Source organism: Numida meleagris, chromosome 9, assembly GCF_002078875.1.
Source record: "Numida meleagris isolate 19003 breed g44 Domestic line chromosome 9, NumMel1.0, whole genome shotgun sequence".
NCBI lineage: Eukaryota > Metazoa > Chordata > Aves > Galliformes > Numididae > Numida > Numida meleagris.
Window position 1 is genome coordinate 6,316,268 of NC_034417.1, and position 27,045 is coordinate 6,343,312.

General features: G+C 35.3%; 1 protein-coding gene across 1 annotated transcript in view; it reads right to left on the minus strand.

Moving 5' to 3' along the window:
• Positions 2,109-27,045, minus strand: part of MINDY2 (MINDY lysine 48 deubiquitinase 2) — a 36,454-nt gene continuing 11,517 nt past the window's right edge. The window contains exons 4-10 of the mRNA XM_021407776.1: positions 23,921-24,079; positions 22,454-22,556; positions 20,395-20,537; positions 11,405-11,578; positions 9,981-10,154; positions 6,083-8,502; positions 2,109-5,959 (exon numbers count right to left, since the gene is read on the minus strand). Coding sequence (XP_021263451.1) covers positions 8,383-8,502; positions 9,981-10,154; positions 11,405-11,578; positions 20,395-20,537; positions 22,454-22,556; positions 23,921-24,079 — 873 coding nt within the window. The 3' untranslated portion in view covers positions 2,109-5,959; positions 6,083-8,382. The remainder of the gene's footprint in view (positions 5,960-6,082; positions 8,503-9,980; positions 10,155-11,404; positions 11,579-20,394; positions 20,538-22,453; positions 22,557-23,920; positions 24,080-27,045) is intronic.

Below are 27,045 nucleotides of genomic sequence, written 5' to 3' on the forward strand. Positions count from 1 at the left end.
GCTTCTAGTAAGTCTTTGAAACAGTCTTTGGGGAAGGAAGAAAGAATGAAACTGACAAGCTGGCATAGCAAATCAAAAACAGTATTGACAAACCCTTCTGAAGAACACAAATATTTAAAGCTTAAATATTCAGTATTTATACAACTGAACGCTGGATCTTGTAAATAAAAGTCTGTAAAGTGGTATTCAAATAAGAGCTGAAAGCTTGTACTGGTCAGACTGTTGTAAAAGATCTATCATGTTTAAGGCAAGGGTGAGTAAGAACACCCTGCTCTTTGCCATGCTCAGTTACAGTCCAGTTGGTGTGTGGAGGCACTGTTAAGTATCTGGAGCATTCCAGAAAACTGAAATAACAGAGGTCAATTGTTTTCTCGTTAAGTAAGCTTTCAGGAAAGGTGAGAGGGAATTGACTAGTACAATGGTTTTTATAGTTAATCTTTTATAAGTATGTCAAACCAACAAATAAATTTAAAAAAGGTGTATTAGCAAGCAGCAGGGTACTTACCTAAAAAGTAACTTAATACATCTTAAATCCAAGAGAAGTAAGAACCGAGATAAAGATTTTTTTTTCCAGTACAAGTTATCAAGCTAGAGCGTATTTGAAAAATACACAATTTGACTGTACTGTGTGCTTCATTAAGTGACAACACAGAAAATACATAGTTAGTGGAGGATGAGTTTGCAGTTGCTGATGGACTGAATAGGAAATATGAAAGTTAAAGACAAAGCCAAGTGGGCAGAACAGAAAATTAGAGGTGACTCTGTCTTGCCTGAAGAAGTCTAGATATGCATTGTAGCCTTCAAAGGCATAATGTTTCTTTATTATTTATAAGCAAAATAGCATCAACTGTGCATACGTAGATATGTTAATTGAAGTAAGATTAAATGAAAATATAGTAACAGGGATGATGGAGAAAAATCTAACAAAAAACCAATTGCCTCAGACTTTGAATTTGGAAAATACTTAGTTAGATTGAAGTCTGTCCTGCTCCAGAGTGACTTTATTTGAATACTTCAACCTTGATCACTATGAAAGAGTTGAGATTAAATACCTACATGAAGTTTATTGACAGTTGATGACTTTCAGAAGACTATTAGTCAAAATAGATCTCAGCAGAGTAAAGATATTAAACTATAGAGACGTGTTTCAAACGGTAAACTTAGCAATTTTGCTTTTGTGGTACAAAACAAAAGGGATATTAAAGTACAGAATTAAACTTCTCCAAAAATGATTTGTGCTCAAAATTACTTTAACAGTTTACAAGGAAAGTGTCAATTCCTTATCACAGTCTCTAAAAAGATAAATACAATATAAACAATTAAGGCTTTGAAAATACAAAACATTCAGTAGGTGAGCTCATAGATACCATTACAACATTGGGTAATGGTGTAGCATCATAATGAAAAGGTTTTCCATCACATACTTGGATATAAACGATCCTGCATGAATTAATTTAGTCATGTCATACTTGTAAAATACATTTTTACAACTTTAAACTTCTTCCCTCTTCTAGCAAATCTAGAGTAGCTTTTGTATATTTCCTGTTAAACCAGATTTGGAGAACAAAACTAACCTGACTTAAGACAGATGAGCAATTGCACAGTTGTGGTTGCACAGCAGCTTGAACGCAGTGATCTATTTCAAGAAAGAAAACTGGCACTTTTCAGAAATAACTTCTGGCTTTAAATTACTTGGTGAAAACATAGCATCAAGACAGCATGGTAACAGAGTCAACAGTGGAGAATGTATGATTTACCTGTTAGAGTTTCATTCTTCTATAGGTTCTGAAAGAACATGCTCAAAGTGAGAGTATGTAAGAAATCCCAGAAATGCAAACATACTGCTGTAAACAGTATATAAAATGAATGTGTAATTATTGCAACTATTCAGGATAAAAATGCAAATGGATGAATTATAAGAAGTTTAAAAATTCCCAGGCAGGTTCATTGGTTCAGTGTATCTGTAGCAGCCTTTACGACAACCAGCTAGTAAACTTCTGCAAGTTTACTAGCAGAAGTAACTAGCAACTTCTGTAGTAAATAGACCTCCGTTGTAAAGTCTACCACAATTGCAACTGGCAAAAAAAAAAAAATGCAAAACAAAGAAAGCAGAACATTTTATTTATTCACCTGATATAAAATCTGTTTTTAAGCTTTCAATCTCAAGGACTCCACCAAAACCCAGCTATATAAGCAAAAGCAGTAATTAACATAAAACAATTCTTTTTGGCTGTAGTTAATCTGCAGTAAAACAATAATGATAAAAAACTAACCTACAATTAAGAGAACATTTGTTGCCTTGGAACTAAAATACTGAGGAGAAAACGAAGTTCTCTTAGATATAGGCAGGGTACTGAATACACATACTAAAAATACAAAGGATAATTTGACAGTAGACTTGCTTAAAAAAGTAGACTCTTCGTTACTCCAAGATTTCCCAGTTGTAATTAACTGCATGACTGGCATGCTTCAGCCTACACTGAAATGCCATGTTTCAGTTTCTTCCTCATGCCTGTTTGTGTCAGTATGAGGTTGGACTGGAGAGACATTTAATAAAATAAATTTGGACAAGTGCTACAAATATTAAAATACTGCTCTTGAAGTTTAAAGGATCCAAAAACACATTCAGCCACCAGCAGTTACTGTAAGGTAGTTCTGAACTGTTAACTATAGCAACGTACAATAGAAACTCAAGTTTAAAAAACAGCATTATTTATTTATAAATAAATCCATTCCTAACTATTTCTAGAGCAGAGGCTTGTTACTGATGAAGCAATTTATCAGTTCTAAAAGATGACTGCAACATACATAGGTAAATACAACATTCTCATACAAAATCAAATTTGATTGTGTTTTTCCCCCCCTCAATATTATCTTTCCTATAACTATACTACAAAAGAAAAAAAAAAAAGTGTGTCATTTCCTACTCAAAGCTTTATGCATTAATTTCCCAAGACTGAAAATACCAAAAAGAACAGTTTAAGCTATTTTGAAAGTCTATTAAGAAAGCAGTCAAATAATTGTGTAATTTTTTCACAACAAAGAAGTGCACCTTTGGCTATGAGAGCTGGTCCATATATTAAATTGTAATACGGACTTAGGACAGTTAGATGCTTGGATTTGACACATTACATGGTGAGGCCTGTATCGTCCTGCCTCCAGGAGCAGCACACTATTGTTAGTGCTACTTCCTCCACCTCTCTGGATTCTGCTCAGATCTCAGTTTGTGTGAGCTGAAGGCACTGTCTCACACCACTAGCAGATCACTCCCTCGTTAATGAATTTCACAATATGCATCACTTAAACTGGACAGGACTTGAAAGGACATTCTCAAAAGATTAACTGAAAGAAATATAAAACTTGTGCAAGTTTTGACGCCCCTACCCAGCACCAAGATTTGGCTTGGTGTTTGACTGTAGCAGACAATCAAGTTCCACTCACTTTTGGCCCCAGTAAGGCTGTTGGCTGCACCACCAGCACCTACTTCCTTAAATGTGTGACACACCCAGCGATACAAGCACTGACAGTGCCTTATTTCACGTTTCATCAACACATTCAGAGAAACAGATGCCTTTTCATATTGTTACCAAATAATCTGTTGTTAAGTATGCTGTTTAAGCTAAGAAATTGAGTACTGTAGCTCAGCTGAATCGTTCCCGTATGCATTTCCCAGTCCTAACAACGCTTTGTTGAGAGTTGTTCTTTGCTGCCATGTAGAAGCACACACAGTATTTTGACTTCTAAAGATAATTAACTGGATACCTAAATTTCTCAGAGAATGAATTGCTCATTTCAACCTACTAGGTTTCTCCATGAGCAAAAGTAATCGCATAAACCAGAACAGTAACTTTAAAGGCAATAAAGAACTTTAAGGAAGTTCCCCAGAGGTGATTCTTCGGGTAAAGAGAGAGCTCAGAGTGGCAGAGCTGACACAGCCAAAATTAAACAGCAGACAACTGACATTTAATAAAAATGTTGAGACATCAGAGGGTCTGAACAGCTTGTCTTGGCCTAGAAGCACCACGAGAGGAAGAGGAGAAACACAGGGACAGACATGAAGCAAGTATGCTGGTCATTACTTGGGTGAGAAGATCTGGCCAGTACACGCTGTACTACAGGTATTTATTAAGCTACAGCAAAATTAAGGACAAACCCCTCAGCAATTTCAAGAAAATTAGGTGGCACATGGATCTTTATGTTCTGGTCACTTCACTCTATTTGCCCACCACAGTTCTTCGTAGGAAGTGGTAATTGAGCTCGAATACATTGCTTGTGTACTGGACAACTACAAAAACAAGCTGTTAACAAGAAGGAGCTATAGAAAAACACTGAAAATTAACATCAAACAGATTTCTGTGTAGATGGATTTCGATAAGTGTCATTCATCTCACCAGATCTTCCCACTCAAGACAACACTGCAACCAGTCTAGGGCTGAATGTGCCAAATAGAAAATAAAATAATTGCACAAAACAAAACACGTATGTTTTAAGTTCTTGCATTGACATTTGTTGTCACTGGACTACGTGAACACATTTTAATGTCAGATTTTTCTTGTTACCAGAGCCATAGCATAGATGGAGGACAGTAAGCATCATATTGCAACCAAAAGAAAGGCTGTTATTTTTCCTTTTCTGCAATATGCTTTCTAATGAGGACATTGCATCAATTAGCTTGCATTTGTTGAGTCATCTGTTTAAGATTACAACCTCTAAGAGTCTGTTTTTGTATAAAATACAGTTCTTAATTCATTACGTTGTACTTAAAGATTTACTTAGTATAAATTTCAGTTACTGCGCTAAGCATCCTGACAGTAAAAACATTGTCAAGCCAATGAGTTAGCTTTGGGTTACGAGTCTATTGCAGCAGGGAAGAAGAAAGATCTGTTACAAGTATATCAGCTTCACATTTTACTGTAGTATTTCCTGCTGAATACACCAGAAGATGCAATTTCAAGAAGCTGAATTGCCTTTTATTATATACTGGAAAATTTTTTCAGGAACTTGTGCATACAAGTTTGAAGAAATATTTGACAATAGTGTGAAATATCAAGTGTAGAGACTGACTAGCAACGCAGTGCAAGTGTATACAGAAGAGTGTATGCTGCATTTGTAAACTTGTATGTCTGGGATCCACAAGAAGTGCTCTGAAGACAATCTGAATACATACTTTATTATATTAAGTAGATGACTTGCTACAAAAAATGTTTTTTGCATTGTGTTTAAGTGTATTTTCAGGAATGTTAACTTCTTTCTCTTACGTTACCATCTTCATTTGGATTTGCTTTCTTTTGGCCTCAGATTCCACATGAATCCACTTAGGAAAAGTGGTAGAACTGAGCATTTACAAAGTGCCTTTTAGAAACACATTTAACACTATGGCAGTGCTCAACTTTTCGCTAATTTTAATACTTGTATTGAGCTTTATTACACAACTACAACAAAACAACAGGAAATTCTATGATTGTCTTCTGTGCTAGCTTTTATCTAGAGGAAAACAAGTTCTACTCTACTTTTCTGACACTTTCATATACATTACGTAGGTAGTTGCAGCGTGTGCATGCTAAATTATATAACAAATGTAAAGTGCAAGTCTGTAACTTTTTGCCAGGACATGAGCTTTGAAAAGGAGTGTAAATGAAGTAAACAGAGCCAGAAATACACAGCAACTCTGCTAGTGCTCCACAGTTACTCTGTGATACTGTTTTCCAAGTTCACTATTACAGATAAAAGAGGTTCTGTTCAGTTTTTAATTCATCGGATATTGTCTTATATACCAACTGTGACAGTTACTTTTGAAGTGGTTAGTCACAGTAGGGCATTAATTAAGCTTCCATACATATTTCATTTGGGTGTTAACAAGCTCACCTGCTTTTAACTTCTGCCACTAGCAATCTCAACCCATGCAGAACGATGCCCTACATTTCAGGAGTTCTTTACCTTTTCTCCAAAGCCTTGAGTCCTGTAAAGAAAACAGCATATTAACAGAAAACTGTTTGAATAGCAGCCCTGTCATCACAAATACCCTGAAAACTTCACTCCTTTATTGAAGAAGGAACGGAATTACTGGGGAGTGCAGACTTACTTTGTGATGAGCGCTGACATTTAACTTTTCTTTCTTTGTGACCAAATGGCATTGTGATCACTACAGTGTATTAGGCTTCAGGCACATCTGTCTGAAACTGGAAACACTACATGAATTATTCTAATAGAAGCAAGTATTTCAGGCAAAAAGCATCTATGACAGCCACAATGCCTGCTCAAATCAAATTTGTTACAAAATTTGAAGTGGCAACACTGTACTGAAAATAATAAGATAACAAACACTTAGCTTGACATATTTATTTTTCAAGGGAAATAAATAAATGTAAATACACAAATTTGGAAAAAATCTTAGTAACAGAATGTTTTTAAACAACATTCTGCCTTTAAGTCTTCATTATTGACACTACCGAAATATTCTGTAATTTGCTTAATGTAGACAAGTCATTATGTCGGTGATCCTCCATCACACGAGTTTGTTTGAATAAGTTAGGCTGCTGCAAAGGAAAAAATGTGGTCAACCTTTGCTTTGACACAGAAATTTATCTAAACTGCATACATTATGTGTTAAAATGACTTTCCTGGGCATGACTTCACCAGAGAATATAGAGAATTTTTTTACATTTACAATTTACATATTAGAGACCTACCCTTCATTACTTCATTTTTATAAAACAGAAATTATAACAAAATTGAAAAACAGAAAAGAAAAAAGCATGGAATAAAAAAAGTGGTATAAACTGGCTCTTCATTTAGTAAGACATTCTTCCTTTACACGTCTAATTTTCATTCTAGTATCATCCCAGCAATTCTGCTCGAAACAGTTGTAAAGCAGCTTTTTACCTGTCAGCTTGTGTTTAGACAGCCTCTCTCTTACAGACATTCTCCAAACCCCTGAAAGCAGGAATGTCATATCCCACCCAGCTACTTCAGCTGTACCAGACTTGTGCAAGCTATCGACTTGTCCAGGAGAAGCAGCCTTTTTCAAAAGTATCTACAAATTGTGAAATACAAATTTTATCAAAAAGGTTCAGCAAGAAGATAACTGTTATTGACTTAATCTAAGTGGAGGAGGAGTTTTGGTCCCCTCAGAATTCTGTGAGCATCCCATTCCTGTATTCTATAGATACTAGAAGATGCAACATGTTTGTTTGGTTCCCATAAATAAGAAAAATCTGATTTCCAAAAATTCTAAATTAGCTCTTTAAAACAAAATATTACACCTGACCACCTTTCCAAACAATCTCAAGAGATTAGCCTAGCTTTTCTCTCACCCTTCCTAAGTGTGCTTTTTAAGGATATATGATTTAGAAAACAAAGTATGTATTTAATTACAGTACACTTGCTCAAATACACAAGTGAACATGTTAACGTCATGTTAAAGTTGAAGGTACTTCTGGAAAAAAAGGCAGACAGTTATTTTAACTCTGCATTCTTAGACAGAATAAGGATTATTATGGACCTTAGTTCCCTCTCACTGTTTACCTATCATACAGAGAGGTCAATAAATAAGTTCCTATCTGGTCCAGTTTACCTACAAGTGGAAAAAAAAATACTTAAAGGAAAAGAAATTACCTATAAAATTACTTGTTTAACCCTGATAACATCTGAGTTGTCATACCCAGTTTGTAATTGCAAGAAAAACAAACAATATTCATCTCGCTCATTAGTAAATGCCCCGTTTTTTAATAACAGTTTTTTATATGATCAAGTCATGTATTCCTGGGGCAAGAAAGCTGGCAAGGAGATGCAACAACAGCACTAACACAGTATAAATCTGGGTTCAAAAAACCAAACGTACTAGATCCAGAAGCAAAGATATCTGGACACACTGAGGAGGCAATGCCCACCTGTTATTTGGGCACTTATGTCATGAAGACTATACCCAGCCTAAGATATAGTTTCATACCATGAAAGTAACACAGGATTCTGTTGTGCTAGTGTACATACTTTAGGAAAAGAGTCTTAAACAAAACCAGTTACCTCCTTTGTTTAGAGTGGAAGATAAAATAGCTTACTGATGTAATAAGTAATGGATGTCACTATGACACAAAACTTGCCATGACTTGTGTTTTCAGCTACAAGGTGCAGTATTTCTTATGACTAACTCAAAGCACAGCCACATCCAACTGTGATTTGGAATTCCATCTCAAGCAGCACACACTATGACTTTGAAGAAAGTCTATATGATTGTAACAAAGTCACCCATCTTCTCCTGAAACATGAACAAAATCCGTGGGGTAATCAGGCACAGGCGGCATGTAACGGGTTTGTCTTCCTTTTTACTCCTTGTTTTTGCTTCTGAGGACATGCACTTGGCTCCATGCTATTTTCCATTTAGTGTTACAAGAGAACACAGCTATTCTTCTCTTTTTCTCTCTCTTTCTCTCGAGGCTCTTTACGTTTGCGTTCATTGCTCCCAGATTGTCTTCCACTTGCTGGAGAAGGAGCACCTTGCACCTGCTACATAGAAAAAGAACAAACAGTATTTTGAATATTTTGATGTAGATAGAACAATTTCAAGTATTAAACTTCCGTGAACTTGAATCTAACTATAATGCAAACAACGGAACGCAGGTAGAAGTTCTTTCAATATAAATTCTCCAAAACCCTCATGCAAGCTTATTTCTGAACAACAAAATCAATTGAAAATATATTGCAAGTCTTGTGTGTCTCTTCTGTTGTGCCCATATATTCAGATCAGTTGTTTCAATAATACAATATGGCATCAAACATTTTCTGGCACTTCTGTATTTACTATACTGGAAAATTTTCCCCATTTCATTTCTAAGAACAATCTGCATTTCAGAAGTCATGAACTGAAGATGCTGACTCTGATGACTAAATGTATTAATGCAGAGGTTTTTTTTTTTGTGGCCCATTACTAGAAAGTACTGAAGAACTTGGTGGGTGCTATACAACAAAACAGAAGTTTTGTTACTTCATCTAATGTAGCTACCATCCATTCACAGCTGCAAATGGTGGTGCCATTAAACCCTGTTAAGGAGGTTCTTTCTGCCATTCTGCAACCAGCAGAAGCGAATCTCTCCTTGTACCCTGTTCACCTATTTGTCTTAGAAGTAACTACTGATGATGGTATTTAAGCAATAAGCAGCAGAAATAACAGAACTTTTAACTGTCAAAAATTCTCATTTTGTGTTTATCAACCAGTGCCAATTAAGGGTTCTGAAGAGGCACAGGCCATCCAAAGATTCAGCCTTCAGATTGCTTTTTTTAAAAATATGTAATACATATATTTTGATAAAAGTGTGTGTGTTAAAAAAGTCTCAATCAGATAAGAACTCCCTGAATCCAGAAAAACTTAAATACTGTCTCTTGCATTAAAAAAAAATATATACGGCAACTTGTACGCATGTGAATAACATTTTCCAAGCATTCCGAATGCAACTGCTTATTGGAAGGGGGGTTTGGCTGGGGAAGGCATTCCAATAGCAACTGTTAATTTCCTGTTTTGGAACAGGACAGAATAAACTCACAAGATGTCGTAGACTAAAATACCTAAAAATGGTAAAACCACAAATTTCCACAAGACAAAATGAAGAGAAAACTTTGACTATTATTGAAAAGCTTCTAATTGAACACTGTTTTATAAATAGTGTATTTTTAATATAATCTTTGTAACCTGAAGTAGTAACTCATCCCATCATTCCAACTTAAACTACATAAATGCAACTTTGATTTAGGTTAGAAATGCCTTGAAGTATTTAAGTAGCAGCAACTGCCATATCTCTGTGCGTGTTCCAAAGCTATAGCAGCAAATAAAACAAGATAACTATAGGAATCTTAACGAATACTGCATATAATGTGAACAGCATCAGTCCTAGTTATCTGAGGTGTTTACAATGCAGATGTGTCTATATAACTCTGAAGTTAATACTCACTATAACTAATGGTCATATTCTGTGACAATGTTTTCTTACCTGGACCTGAGCAGCTGCTTGTTCTTGTTCCTGATAGTACTGAGAAGCTCGCCTGTCCTCCTCTTCTTGGAGCTTCTTTGCTAGCTCTAGATCACTGATTCCTTCTGGTATCTGTTCCCAGTTAATCTCTTGATTTTGCTGCTCTTGTTGTAGAGACAAAGCCATCAGATAATCCTAAACAGTAAACTTACGTATTAATGCTCTTTCATATAGAAAAGAGCCAAGTCATGTCAAGTACATTTTTCAACAAGGGCAGCCATACAGTACCCTCCCCTTTACCCTGACCTCATCTACAACTGCATCTTTCTCAGAAGTTCTATTTCAGAACCTGCTCAAAACCTGAACTGCAGTAATGCTGGGGAAAAAAAAAAAACAGCAAAAAAATACAGCCACCTTACAATTTTGCCTTCGGTGTTCCTATGTCACAACATGCAAAACACAAAAGCTAGTTTAAAAAAAAAGTAACTGCTTTCAGGTTTAAATTCCTTTCACTGGACAACAGTAAAAGGACAGTGTTTAGCTCACGCTAGTTCTGGGCAGAAGTAATGATTTGAATGCTGTCTTAGAAAGAGCAAATTACAAATTGAAACTCTGTGATTTATGATCAATAGATCATCTGTCCCCACTGGACTGAGCAGTGTTGACCGTGAATCAATGAGAAACACTATTTCCTAACCCCATAAGAAAATAATCAAAAATAGTTTTGATATGTCCAAACAGACAGCACTGACTACTCGAGATATTGCTAGCCATTATCTCTACCAGATTGTTTATTCCACAAAAAGATGCACAGTGGTTGAGTCTTTCCAAAAGCATTTGCTATTCACAGATATTTTTAAAGTATTTGAAAAAAAAAAATAACAGTGATTATAAATTCATTTTGCTTGTTTAGAATGTAAGACTTACAAGTGCTCTTGCTACACGTTTACACGTTAACACAAATAGGCCTCGTCTCAGACAGGACTTCCACAAACTACTACTTGTTCTTAAAAAAAACAAATAACCATCACCATGTGCAATCTGCTATCAGAACACAAAGTTCAATTATGCCAATGTACTGAAATGAATTTATTAGACAAGGAGAAGTTTATAGTTTCAATACTTCACCTGTTCCCATACACTAGGCAGATGTGACATATCTCCTCAAAGTTCTGTGAAGAAAGGGATTCTCAAAGACTAAAATCAGGTTTTCCCAACTATTCATGGTTGGTCCTAGTCTTCCTCCCTTGAAGTCATAGAGTACTACAAGGGAGCGTTTTTGAGAACTGCACTCTGGGTATATAAGGCATTCTTTTCTAGTCATTTTTGCATGACTGCACACACATACGCATAGGCTTATACATGTATGACTAAAAATACACAGTATTTACTAAGTATAGCCACAAGAAAACAGAAAAATACAATAGAGAGGCACAAATCAGTACTTGATCGATTTGATCCTGCTGCCCTCTGTAGACAGTTTCAGGGTCTGAAGGAGGCCGTAGGTGGAACTCAGAATCACAGAAATTTCCATCGCCATCCACATTGTGCAAGCTCTCCCAGACAACTTTCTCTTCTGTAAGAAAACCCTGGTCTGTTACCAGCAGGTAAAGTTGACCCTATGCAGAAAGATAAGAAAACCTATAAACCTATGGAAATGACTTTTCAGTGCAATAAATTAGCTGATCATTTTTGCTAATTGTAACTGTTTCATTCCAGTAAAAACATTAATTTTGATTTTTTTTTTAGCGAGATATAAATTCAAATGGCTCCATATATAGCATTAAGATACTAGATATTAGTATTCACTGCTAAAACAGAAACCATATTTAATTTCTGTATTATATCTTGTATTTTTCTCCACTATTACATTGAAGTTCAACATTCAGCAGAAATTAATGTAAAGCAACAAACATAAACCTTGTCAACTCCTAGGAAACACACCCGAGACTGACAACATAGATTGTCCCAGGACGAATCAAGTTAAATTACAAAGGCAAGATCTGGAGACAAAGGTGATCTTTCCAAATAATCCAAGAGGCATTAGCTCAAAATGGCTGTATCTCAGAATTTGATTGTCTTAGTATGTTTGGTTTTTATTATAAGCTGAGGTTTAGTTCAATTGGGGAAAAAAACCTAAAAGATTCTTGCTATCACTTGTCATCAACAACTGCTTTCGTTGGATTTTAGCCTTTTCACAGTTCCACAAAATCAAATTTCTCTATTAGATTCAAAGTCTGAAATTATAAAACGGGCAGGTCTGGAAGTGAGAGGCAATACTAACAAATCCAGAGGCCGAAGCAGAGGAAGGCTGAAATGCAAGCTTAGGTTGAAGGAATGGAAGAGGAGCTGAAATCAAACAGTAATTTTGAAAGCACATCTCAAGTAAAAGGAGATACTGTAGCATGTCTGAGGGACAGCAAAGCAGCATGAAAAAAAAACAAGTTAAAATTCAATTTAGTTGGATTTGAATCTAATCCTACTGCTTATAAAGCTACATGCCAAGGCAAGAGTGTTATTACTGAGCATACAGCACACATGAAGATCAACGTTTCCATTAATATTACCTAACATACTCAAGTAAAGCTATTGCAGCATTTTAGCTGTTAACAAAAATCAAAATTCTTTACTGTGACATCCATAAAAATTTGCTGTTTGTACTACAGCACCATACAGAGGGTTCTTAAAGTTCATCATGTTAAAAATGTACCAAAACAAGGAACAAGAAAGGTGAAAAATGAAAACATCACCTCTATACAACAAGGACACAACCATCCCATTAACTTCTCCCAGGACATGAAAAGACTGTGTATCCTGAGATTAAAACCAGGCATCTTCAATCCCAGTATGACACTTCAAGTTTACAGCCATCTCCTCTGTGGCTGAAGAGTCATACTAACAACAAACACATTGTTTGAAAATTCACACACAGCAATAGTTTTAGTATCGCCTAATACCACAAGATGTGCTCACACAAAAGGTCCATCAGAACAGATTAAAAACACAAAGGGCACTATGATGTATGTTCAAGTTTTGGAATGGTATTTATACCAGCACAGGTAGGCTTACATACAAAATTGTCAGTAACAATTCTGATCACATTACATGATCTAAGAAATCATCTTTCCCCGTGAAGCCAACCTTAACACATATTCGAGTCCTGATGCTTAAAATCATTCAAAGAAAACTACTTCACGACACTTCCAATTTGCACAGAACACCTATTTCACAGCATTCAAGGTATGAAGTGCTTAAAATTAAGAAAATAAAAGATAACAGAATCTAAGGTAAGCGTATTTGAATCTTTAGTGTTTTATTTTTATCAGTATGTTGATTCAAACAAAAGCAGAAGAAAAAAAAGGATCAAGTTTTCCTTTAAAATGCCATACACTTTGAATGAATTTTTAAACAGTTCATAAACAGTGCTATTTAACAATACTGAAATTGGAAAATGTTAAGACCTTCATGATCTCCCAACTAGTTATTGCAAGCTGAATTTTTCACAGACTAATATTAAATGTATTATTGCCTTCATGGCATTAAAATCTACCACGTTATTCAAAAATACTCTGAAGCTTTGAATAGCAAACTCCTTCAATCTGAAAAAAAAAATTCATAGCCTTCCTTTCTAAGTCTTCCTCAGCTGAACAACTCAACCTGATCATTGATTTTAAAAAATATTCTAAGGAGTAAATTAAAAAAAATAAAAATTTCTTACAGCTCTCTGAAGAAAGACCATAAGCTTATTACATATCATCCTGTTACCTAAAAAAACACATTATAATTCCAGCATCAATTGCATCATTCAAAACCATGCTGCTTTACTTTACCAAAAGCAGGTCCACCAACACTTGTGAGGAGACAGAATCCCTTGTCACATCATTTGAATGCAAGCAATGGAAAGCACAGATCAGAGATCAACTCCTTCCCCTTTTTTGATTTGTACTCCATATTAGGATCATTTTTAATGAAATTTTTAAATAATATATATATATATCCAGGTTTCCTAGGATGGTCCTGTTACTGCTAACATCCATGTTACTTCTGATAATTGGAGAACTTCAGTTTCACACAGAAAATAAGTCAACTCTCTGTGCGTTAGCTGCAATATCGCTACTCATTTCTAAAGAAGATCAGTCTTCCCAGACCTTGATTTTTGTGCTCCTACTATCTGTAATAAGCATATCTACAGACTTTCTACAGGCACTGTTTTAGTGACATGTGTGTTTCTTTCCCAATCCTAAATACTTCACTGGCACATCTGAACACTACTGAGGGCATCTGTGATACAGGAAAATATGCTTAGTCATACGACCACCATACTGCCTTTTTTTTTTTTTTGTTTCTGTGTCCAATCATTTTATACTGCGCTCGTTCTTTTTGTTCAGGTTTTCTGAACAAGACTTCTGTGCTTTTCTGAGCCCTACTCAGTATAACACACAAGGAGGAAAAGAGAAAAAGGGAGCACAGTGAGAGGGTCAATAAGAATCATTAGCTAAAAACAAACAATGAACTTAAAAGTCAGGAAAGAGGCTTAAACAAAAAGAGGTAAAAAAATGTTTCCTACCTGATAGAACATGGTCCTGGTCATGAATTTGTTTTCTAGTCTGCTAAAGTCAACATAGAATGATCTGCACACTGAGGTCATTATCTTTACTTTTAAGTGTTTTTTCAAATGTTTATAAGTAGTCTCATGGACTAATATTGTCCCCAGAAAGGCTAGCCCATACTAACAACCATTGCCAACAGGGAATAAAACAAAAGAAAGCCTCAAATGCGTAACTGTTAAGGTAAACTTTGCCTACACTAAGGACAATTAAAGTATCTAACTTAAGAATCAAGACCTAGGTATTGTAGACCAGTGCCCAGATTTTATAGTTTCACATGTAAAAGGCTTACAAAAAGTGAAGGATAAAAATAAGATTGCTCTCCTGAATGTCCCTATTAAACTTCTGTTGTGCGCAAAAAAAAAAAGCCTTTCAAAGGCTTACAAATATAGGCTGCAGGTGACACTAGTTGTTATAAAACATCATTTCCTACGTTAATTTCATGATCAGAAAAAGTGATTGTAATGAATGCTTTTAAACTACTTCTGGGGCCAATTACCAAGTTGTCAGTGATTTAGAAAACTGAAAAGGAAAGCCAAAGTCCAATAGCTTCATATAGGCAAGACAAACATTTTGGGCGTAATCCTTTACGGGCTACATAAATGTTCTCTTGGACTTCTGGATCAGAGCCTTCGATTTTTATAAAATGTTTTATGCTTTTATGTGAATGCATGCTATTTTTTTGAGAATAATCTAATCTGAATATTGTAACTGTTACTTTCTTTCTTTTTTTTTTTTTTTAAATAAACACCCACTGATTCAAACCGTGTAAAAGAGAATGTTTACTCAGAATAAAAACTGAACACTTACCATGAAAGGGACAGAAGGTTTAAACCTGTTCTACAAAAAGCTATATTCCCCTAGCATGCCAAACTCATACCTTTTTCCCAGGGAAAAAGTGAGATTATTGGTATGAAATATACCTAATACTTGAACAAAAGCCTATCTTGAGTTCTGAAACAGAATCCCAACATTTATTTATAAATCTAGAAAGCATCATTGCAATATACATACTCGACAATCCAAACACGCAAACTTCTTGTTACTTTTCAGTAAAGAAAAGAGACAGATTGTATAACAGTCACATCAGTGGGAAAAGAGTTCCAACTGAACTAAGACATTCTTACCAAACTGATCCCCTCTTTACAGTCCTGTTTTTCCTTGATCTAGGGAATTATCATTTGATGTATTTATTATCTGTGTAATGAAAAGCAAAGGCAAAAAAAAAATCACATCTTTAACTGTTTAAAGTGAATAGTGTATGATCACAAGAGCTAAGACTATTAATATGCAATTAAAGGGATAGGAAGTAGAATAAGTAATTACTTGGGCAAATGGACAAACAGCAAAAGGGATTAGGTATATGACAACTGAATTGCCATTAACAAACATTCACCACACTTTGACAGCTAATATATTAGAATTGCCACATTTGCTTAATAAACTTTTAAAAATATTCCAAAACTTCCTACTGACATGATCTCAATACAGAAACTTCCAAATTAGAAATGACAATTTCATATTGCATCATGCAATTTTTATTAAGTTTCTGGAAAAGCAATAGTAAAATAATTATCCAACACTATATTAAATAAAGTTAAACTGAAGAAATGGACTGATACTGTATTCTAAAATGCAGTCAGTCAATCTTCAGTTACATTGTAATATCCCCTCAGCAGCTCCGTAAGAGAATTTAAGCCTTGAAAGGAAGATGACTTCTTCAAAATTATTCATACTAACTTTCAAAATAATTCACTGCCATCATTCTATTATTATTTTTCCTTAACTACCCACTTAAGTGAATGTTGAAACTAAAAATAAAAAAAATGTATTATTAAATGAGCCCTTTCCATTTAACACTTACTCCCCAAGTAAGAAATGAAAAAGAATGGTAAGTAAAAATCACTCAGTAACTACCTAAGGATGAACATTTTAGAGGTGTCTATACGTATTACACTGAACGGGAATATTTCAAAACACTAAAATATTTTTGAATACAGCAACAGGCCAAACCTAGATAACCATTCTTTGTTTTGCTTCTCTTCTTGTTTGCAAGTATTCTTCTTAAAATAACAGACATTTTAAAAAGCATTCTAATACAAACAGCTAGTCACCTCCTGTTGCCTACCTGAAAGCCCAAACTACCACCTTTATCCCTACAACTAGCAGAGAATCGCACTGCACAGATTGACAAGCACTGCGTTAACAAGCTTTTGCCCACAGCATGTCACAGCACTGATACTGCCATGATCTAAACCAAGCATTCTGAGTGTTGCTGTATGTTAGTAACAGCAACTTTTTACTAACAACTTTATTTCTGATGTTGCAAGAAGCACTTGATAGTATTAAAAAAAAGAATTCAAAATGTATGCAATTATTTTTAACTTAGTAACTGCAAAAAACATTAAAAGGAAAGCCAGGTTGCAAAGTCACTCCCCTTCCTTTCCTTACATGGAATGAATTCCTTCACTATACAGGCATTCTGCGTATTGCTCTTGATAGGAACACTGGATAAAAAATAAGCAAATTATAAGATAATGTAGATTAGCTGGCCTAATAACCATACTGGTTGGGCACTGGTATGTCCAGTGCTTCCAAGGAGCTCTTGCCACTATCCAGTATCTTGTAACATAAAATAGGTATAATAATAATAAAGCCAGGAATTGAGAGTACTGGGATGTTTCTTCATACTTCCACATAACTTATTTCAGTAACACAGCTCTCTAAAATAAGTAATCCAACAGTAAGGTAAAGATCCTTGATCTAACACTGCAATGCCACTCTAAACTCAGAATAACTGGGTAAAGCACTGCCAGCATTAGTAAATCTGTTCTTAAATTGACAATGTGTCACATAATAATAAATACCATAAACTCTTTGTATTGAACACTTAAAAACCAGGATGTTCAGATTATGTGAGCTAAGGATGTTACCAGACTTTACAACTCTCCCATTTCTGCATCAAAACATCCACAAAATAATTCCTAACTAGGGAATTATTGCTAAATGCACATTGTAACATAATAAATTTAAGACAGAAAACATCAATTACCTCTAAAGCAAGCTCACTAGATCAGATGTGGAGAAAACTAATGCAATTGAAAAAAAAAAAATCTACTCAACCCAGTACCAGAAATAATACAAATTTCTCAATCACTATCATTATCATCTACGTGGTAGCAACAGAAAGCAGAATTAAATTGATTTGTTCTCAAAGTTTTACTCATTTGTCTTTTCTGGCATATGTTGCATCTTCTGTTTTCCTAATTAATGGACTTCTCTGCTTTACCCAGCTACTGCTGAAACTGCTAGAAATTCTGAAACAAAAGAAACTCCATTAAAAACGTGCAGAGCTGTCAATCTACTAAAAGCAAAGTGCAAAGAACCTGATAAATCTCAGCTCATAGAGCAGTGCACCTAGCGCTCATGAACATCCGAGGGTCCCAAGGCTTCTGACAGCAAATCTTGGCTAAAAGTCCAACTCTGTTTCTGAATTCCAAGTTAATCAAGAAAACATACTCAATATAGCTACTACAGATAACTACAAAACACGAGGAAAGGTTACTGCTAGTTTTTACAAGTAGAATAATGAAGAATTTGTCTTTCTTTATACAGTTTCCTGTTACCTGATACACAGTAATACACACTGCAGCAGATACAGAAGGAAAATTGAACAATTTTTAAATTGAACACTAACTGCGAGTGAGGTCATAATAATGACTATGAAACACTTCTGACCTGTATTCCAAAATTTCTGATTTCAGAGGTCTAAAACTTCCCAAGAAGGACAAGATTAAACCAACAATTTTACTGCTTCTAACATGCTAAACTGTAGAACTAGGAAAACAACACTATTCTTCAAACACCTTAACTATATTTCTTAGGATATGGGTTTGGTTTTTACAGTTAAAATTCAGACAAACTTCTACTCATTGCCTTAAGCTGTTCTGTGTTAACCATATTACTTAAGGACTGTGTGCGTGAACTGTTGCATTTTTTTTTTTTCAAGTAAAAATATCTCAACAGAAGTATACAGTTACAAATATGAAGTACTAACAGCACCCGAACTTTGGCCTTTGTCTACATACCGGGCTGCAGCAGAAGACAAACAGTCCATCCTCTACAGAAAATTTCTGTAGTTACGATTCACAAGATTGGAGTAATGCACTGAATTTAACACAAACAATACTTTAATATTTTGAAGTTGCAATTGCAGCACAAAAATGAATTGTTTAGAAGTATGATTTCCAAGATTAAAATATTTTACCGGGAATATCCTCTAAATAAAAGAATTGTTTCCTGCACTTCTAGGCATTATTTATAGCCATAAAGTACACTTGTACTTCTACTTATATTTCTACTTCTATTGAATCTTTTCTTCTTAGAAAAAGAAAAAAACAAATCTGTTGTTTTTTCCATCATGAAAGCAACCACAAAAACAATACATGGCCTCACATAATAACTACTACCAACTATTCCAAAAGTAGATTCAGAAAAACAAAAGAGAAACAATACAACAATGCCTCAAACGTTCTTCAGATGGGGTGGGGGGAAGGAAGGGAATGAAGAGATAATTTTACTAGTCTTATTGCTTTAAAAATATAATTGACTCAAACCATAGACACACACTAAGCAGTTGGTTTGCTAACAACTATGTTACCTCCTTGTGGAGTTAATCCATTCTATCAGACATAAACCCAGCTAAAGCTCTGAATAAAGTAGTTATTCAAAATGCTAAAGATGAGAATATGACAGTCAAGATTAACAGATGGGGGATAAAAAAGGACAAGTACTGACAAATGGAAAAGTACCCTTCACATATGAGGTATATGATGTTACAAAATAATAGGTAGTTTAAAAAAAGCGATCTCTAACACTTCTTTTTCCTTTATCAGCATCACATATAAGCACCAACATTATGGAATTCATTCTGTATATTGATTAGCCGTTACTAAATAATTTTGACAGTTATACATAAATGTAAGAACTAATTATATTTATGTTCGAGAGAAATGCCCAACTACACCTGTTATTTGATATTGTAATTCTAACAAATTCTACCTCAAAATATTAGGGATTTTCAGTGAAAAGAGAATGATTAAACTTTAGGATGCAATTTGACTGCAGCCTTTTCTAACACTCAGATACAGAAAAGTAAACTACTACTTTACAACAAAACTGTGTCAGAACAAAGTCATTAAGAACTTGCCCAAGCCAATTCTCTGGCTCATGGACAGTGTCAGAAACAAGCAGCATGTTGTCACCTGCTTTTAGCATTCTGCCATACTCCTTTCACAGTTCTCACAATTTTGCCTCACCAGTTTCAGATTTAATCTCTTTCCTAACAAAGGGCACCAATACTACAGTTCATCTCAACTTCTCCAGATATTTGGTATTTTGAATACTAGGATACATTTATCGAGCTACTCACCTTCTGGTCCAAACAGGAAACAAAATTTTATATCCTCAGAAACAAGAAATAAAACCATTAACTTTATCCTTGCCAATTACATACTGCAAATAAATTCAAACCACATAACAAATCTACATCGTTCCACATAATGACAAAGGGAGTTAAAACAGGGAAGGAGCTGAACATCAAGGGAAGAGCTACAGTAAGGTTTAAAATGATAGTGGATTCTGATATGCTAATCAATAAATCACAAGTGATATTTGCTACAGGTCTTACATTCACCATAACCCATACTTACAGCAATAACAAACTGGAATGTATTTATATTTCAAGACAAATAAAAAAAAAAACAAGCTTTGCTTTTAAATGTGAACATAAACCACGAAATTAAAAGCAATAAAAACATGGGATATACCTTATATTTGGTCATGGTGCTAAAATGGTTATTCCTGAAGAACACGCAGAGCTCTCCCTCCTGGACAGCTGAAGTCAACTCGCACAGCCCATGGTACGTCAACTGCGTAGCCGTATTATTTAGAAACTGCTCAGCTACAAATCCTATAAAAGCAATACATACTTCTGTGTGTCTATTACATACACCTAAAAATAAAGAAAGCTGATAATCTTCTTGCCCCAGTTTATGTCAAGTAAGAAAAATATTTTTCAGGTGTCATCACAGCAAAGAAAGAAAAAGCCCTACAAATTTATCACTGCGTTGTCTTACTAAAACTGAGTTAAAAACAAGTTCCACTTTTAAAACTCACTTGCTAAAATATTTTACTTATTGCTGTTAATTAAAACAGGACTTAAGGAGATGTTCATCACAACTCCATGCTGTTAACATGCAAAACATCATCTAATTTACTCCTCACAAGTGATTGTTGAGTGTGATTACAAAATAAAGATGGGAGGTTGATGTAACAGGTTGACTGAAAACAATGGCTTAAAAAGTAAAACAAAAATACCATGTGCCAATACATTTACCCTGGCAAGTTTCAGTAATCCACATATCCTTTCTTCTCAAGTACTGGCAGAAATTACATTGCAACAGAGAAAGAACCAAACATGAGAAATCAGAGAAACAGCTGTGGAATGGAAGCATGACAGGAAACTATTGTCATTTAGTACCACACTTCTCAAAGCTAAGAGAATGCATTCTAGGCTGTAAGAAAATTATTAATGAAACCTGTTCTTAAAGAAGACCAGATAGAATGTCAAAACATCAAACTCTTTTTATGCTCACCTATACATACTGAACTACCAAGCCCTCATGTTCTTCTAAACCACGCCTAGATTTTTGAGAACCTCAGGCCAAGGCACCACTTTAGATCTCCTTCACCATATTTAACATTTACCAGTTGTTAACATCTCCCAGAATGCCTCCTTAACCAGTAAGACTGGAAGAGACTGTGACACTGTGTTCAATACACTTCTCAGTAAACTACAGTAAACACAAAACTTAACAAGGCAGAATCCCTTACACCTTGGTTACTTTCTCCACAGAACAGCAACCACTGAGCAGATGATTTGATGTGGCTCAAGAATGCCCCAAAGTAGCCTTTGACTTCAGCAGTGGCTTACCCTAGAGACTCAGGATTATAACTGCTGGTAGTGGAATGTGGGGACTGTACAATATATATACATATAGTTGGTCTACTAACAAGAAATATGAAAACAAAACAAAAACAAGACAAAAAAAGAGAGGTTAAAAGGGTTACCTTTTGTCCTCAACAGCAGCTGTACAGCACTGCAAGACTGCTAGCTCTCTGCACTAGATAAGCAAGCGGGCTCTGAACGCTGAGAATGCATTCACTCCTCTGCAACTAACAGCTGTAAAAGCGGCCCAACTAAAACAGTCCAAGAGCTATCATTTGGATCACATGCTAAGCAAGTAGAGAATTCCTCAAAAAACCTTTGACAATCAAGTAACAAACAGAAGGAAACTTCATCTTTGATTTGTAAATATCTTCAATAACCTTACGTACACATAAATGTGAACAATAATACTATTTTCCCCATTCTCCTCCCTGCTGAGCCTTACTACTGCAAATCTAACAGAACACATTCAGAGAGGAGAAAATGATTTGAAAGTTTGAAAGCTTCAGTGCTGTAAATTACCCTTACATATTTAGAAATGCTATATCCACTTCAAGTATCACTGAAATTTTCTTTGTCATGTAGGAGATAATACGTAGACAAGGTGAAATCTGAATGCTGTCCACAATACCTTTTATGAAAAGGGAGTTACTTCTGTTTTTAAAAGGTATATTTCACAGATCAAGACAATGAGTTTGACTCTTGTTTCAGAAATTGCATCAGAGCAGTTGAGACAAGCACTGTGCTGTCTGCCTACCCAGTAGACACCAAGCAGCTCACCACAGCTGTATCACTGCATACCAGGACCCACATACAAAATATGAAATGAAAATCTGATATGATAATTAGATAAAAAATAGAAAAAAAAAGTTACCCACCTTCACTAACCAGTTCACTGTTGTCAGACTGCTTACAAGAAATGATCTTCTCCACGAGCTGATTGTAACTGCAGTTACCAACTGCTTTTACTATGTCAGCAACCTGGAATAGGAGGAAACAGCATACAAAACAGAACTTATCCTTGTAAAGAACAAAACAGAACTGTAAGCTGGGAGTAATAACTCATAAGAAACAGTCTCAACAAACAGAGGATGTTAACCACCTAAGAACACTAGACCAAAAAGCTTTAGCCAAGACTGTTAAATATTTTCAACCCTGAGATCCCATTTAGAATCCAGAAGATAAAACTTAGCATCAAAAGCTGTTGGTGAGCAGGAAGGAGAAGAGTATGGGATGCAATCTGTAATAGGAACATTCTCCCTTTCAGTTACTTCTCCTTCATGGTACTTAGTACTCAAGTTACAGAACTCCCAGAGACTCAGGTAAATATTACTGAATATACTTGGTACGCATCAACGTTGTTTTCTTTGTAAACGTCATACTTCATTAGAAAAAAAAAGGGGGGGGGTATTTCTAAAACCTATAAAGGATTTCACCACACAAGTAGCCACACAAGAACAAACTGAAAATATAAACCCTTTTAAAAAAGCAGCCATCTTTTAAGCATCTCAGTTGATCTTAACATAAAGCATCGTTAAAAGTTCTTAATCCACAATTTGAAGAAATTCCAAAATTACTATATGTTTTAGGACTACAGTTATGATATGTGGTCCACTAAGGTGTAAGTCATGCAGGCTACACCAATGTCAGGCAGCCTTGGACACAGTCCATTTGCCTACAGTCGTCTCTTCTTTATTTGCACTATTATTCTACATTAAAATAAAGTTACTTTCCAGCAAAGAAGGATCAGGGCAGATCAGAGAACAGCAACTTTCAAGAGCAAGGCATGAAGGAGAAAAAAAAAAACAAACGGGAAAACAAAATCGAGGCAGATTATTCCAGTCAAACTCCCCAGCTTCATCTTTCACCTCAAGCAAATAGTATCAGTTTACTGCTTATTTAAAACACCTCAACATTATGAAAAATAAGTTAAGATGCAGTTCCCCCTAATTGGTTTTAATGTCCTCAGTACTCAAAAACTGTTTCACTGGTAGATGTAAATCAAGGGAAGAGGAAAGTAACCCTCATTCCTTTCAAGTGTTCTCTCACGAGCTTCCAAAAACCTTTGAGCTGTACACTGTAGGGCAACTCCCTTCATCCTTCAGAACAACTGATTACATGATTTCAATGTAGCAGATGTTGAACCTATACAAAGTTACTGTACTAAAAAAAACCCCACCACCTAGATTCACTCCTCTGAGGAAAACTCATCTTTTTTCTGAACAAATTTTAAAACATCTATTACCATATTCATTATTATTATTGACTTCAGTAAAAGTTCTGAAACATCTTCTCTCCCCCAAATAAAATTGTTTGATTATGGGAGGAGGAAAAAAAAAAGTTACCTGGGGATCCACTAGCCATCCGTGGTACAATGGGATGTCAAGAAGATCAAACACTATGCATTCCGGTGTGTATTCGAATACTCGTACACCTGTAAACTTCACATTGACATCCAGACCTGTCTGTAGCTTGTGCAGAATCGCCATTGCATCACTCATATTCTGACAGCAGAAAGAAAAAGAAACACAGGACCAAACAGAGCTTTGTACACTTGGTGATTACACATCAAGTCAACATTGCTAAAAAAAAAAAAAAAAGGGGGAAATTTGCTAGAGAACTGCTTCAATGCACATTCCTACTACTGATGCCACTGCAAAGTGCACAGTTCAATACAAAACTATCCAATTGCATTTTTGTATAAAATGCCTACCTGGAAGGAAGCATACTGCCACTTGCACCATCACTGTATACAGGACCGCTGATCAGAACACTGTATTTTAACAACTGAAAGACGAAGTTCACACTCTGTTTATTCATACTGAACGGAAAAAGAAAATCCCAAGCCACGCTTGCCACAAGGACACAGTAAAGACATAGCTTAGAAGTCTTCAGAATTTTCCACTAGTTGAGAAGAATCCACAAGGAGCGGATCAGAAAGTACATGAGGTGTTTGCAAAAGATTCAGGGGAACAGAGGGGTTTTTTGTTTGCTTGGTTTTGTAACATTTTATTGCTTAAGAGGTATTCAGAATTGCAACAATGGTTGAAAAAAAGCACAACAAAAAATACAGAAGTGTAGACTGAAAAGGAAATGGAGACTAAAGAGTCACAGACTCAACTCACTGATTATTAAAGACAGTTTCCTTTGTGTTGTATTCTTTTATAAGACAGTTAATGGAAAGAACCACAATTAATGCAGTCATGAAGGGAAGAAAAAAACATGTGAATAAATGAGTATATAGGACAGGTTATGAAAGAACTATTAAAGAGCTTGGTAGGCTAACAGGATGTAATCGGGGTACGGGGAGATGGGAGAGATGACATTTTATCACTTTAGAAGCTACTTACTGACTTCAAAAGAACACAATCTATTATACAGTAACATAACCAATACGTTAACTTGAACACTCCTTTCTGTAGCATGCCAATGGACAAATTAATAGAGGAGAATGCCAAAGAAAGCCCGTATACTACCATGTAAGGCAGACCTCACTATGTGTCAGAAATTTAAGAAGTCTGCCTGTGCATCTTGTAACTTGGTATTCTAAAGAACATACCAATTAAAGCATACAACACTAATCGACTGCATGTCATCATCAGCTCTAAAAGATCCAATTTTAACAGAGCTGCATTTATCAGAAAGATAAAGGTTAGACAGTTCTTGAAAAAGTTTTAGACATTCCTCCACAGATGACAGAATTCTGAAACAAAAAGCGTGTAGGAAAACTGTAAGCAGACATACAGATGTAAAATGCCTTCACCTACAATCTTTGCATGTTACTTTGCACATACAGCAGCATGGTTTCATTAAGGCACAAAGCAAAAATTTCATACTTGCCAATCTCAGCACTTGAGCTGAAGGAATTAAGCTACTCTTGCTCATATGCAAGTTTTAATGTATTTTTTTCTCACCAAAATTACAGTAGAAGAACAAGCTTGTTCTTGAGTAATTTTTTTAAGATGCAACTCCTGAAAACTCCTAAGGTTTAAAAAAAAGCAAACAACAGGCATACAGTATTCACATTTGGGAGAGTTTTCTATGAATCAGACAGATCTACTGCCTGATGCACTGCTGTGTGAAGTTTTTATTACCAGGAAGACAACAGCTCAGATTACTTGAGTACATGCTATTTCATCCTTTTGACAACTTTGCAATGTCACAAAATTTAGAATGTAGCAAGATTCCTAAGTAATTCTCAAGATCAGGCTCAGACTTCATTTTATTGTTCCTTGCAGTATGATAACTGCAGACAAAAACACCTTACTTGGGAAGCACGTTTAATGAGTAGAGAACAGCTATCAAGTGCTAAATCCTATCAGAGGTGTTTTGTAAGAACTAATGCTATTCTGATTGTTTTGGTACAGCGAGAGCCTATGGAAACCTGCACCAGTCATTCACACACATCAGGTCATACATCTACTGTAATTAGTTGCATTTATTTTGTAATGTTTACTTCATAAATAAAGCAAAAATACATCAGGCTGTCCGAAGAACTACAAGTTTCTCACTGCAGTCGGAACAGTACCATTTCAAACTAACAGATTTCTAATAAATAAATCCAAATAAGTGAGGATGTAATGACACAACATTTGTGCATTAAAACTTGATGCTTTGCTGTTTTTAAAATCCAACTTTCATTTAAATACTTATTTAATACTCTTGGGTATGCTGCGACTGGCAAGAAAAGTCAAAGCTGCAACATGAACAAAAGCATCACGTTATTATGCGGAAATTACCCTAAAATCTAGCCTTACAAATCCAGGCGTCTCAAAAATTTTCTTGAATTTCTTTTATGTTGCAAGAAGAAAACATTATTTTGTGCAAAGAATATTACCTGTATGACATGATAAACACAGAACTATGATTAACACGAGATGTAGTTCCACTGCTTCTGAAATGTAATAATTTTATAAGACTCATTGCCTAATTGATTTCTTTTCCCTTCATATGCAGTATGACTTGTGCAACTAGAAAGCACATATGAATGGAACGTAGAACACTCTTAAAACAGTTTTGTTTTTTTTTTAATTGTACAGTTAACGCATTTACTGAAAGTATTTGTGACATTTACTTAGTAAACCCATGTATCTGAGCAACCGAAAGCCATGGAGGTTGTACTTGAATCAGGTATATAATTTTCTTCAACTGCTGAAGTTGATTATTGCTATAATCTTTAACAGGAATACATGTAATCTTTCGTGGAGAGGAAAATATCCCATTTGGTTATCACAAGCAGAAGTCATGTAACCTGATACAAACCATCTATTGTATGATTCTTAAAAGAATACATTCAACCTTTATTCTAATTTTAACTATCCCAAGATACCTAAGTCACTCCAAAAGTAATGCCTCCAATTTATTTCCATGGGAACTATAACCTATACATAGAGCACAATAACACTACTTGATAGAGTAAACTCTCAGCTACAAAACACTCTTGTTCAACAGTCGCCACCATTACTTATGC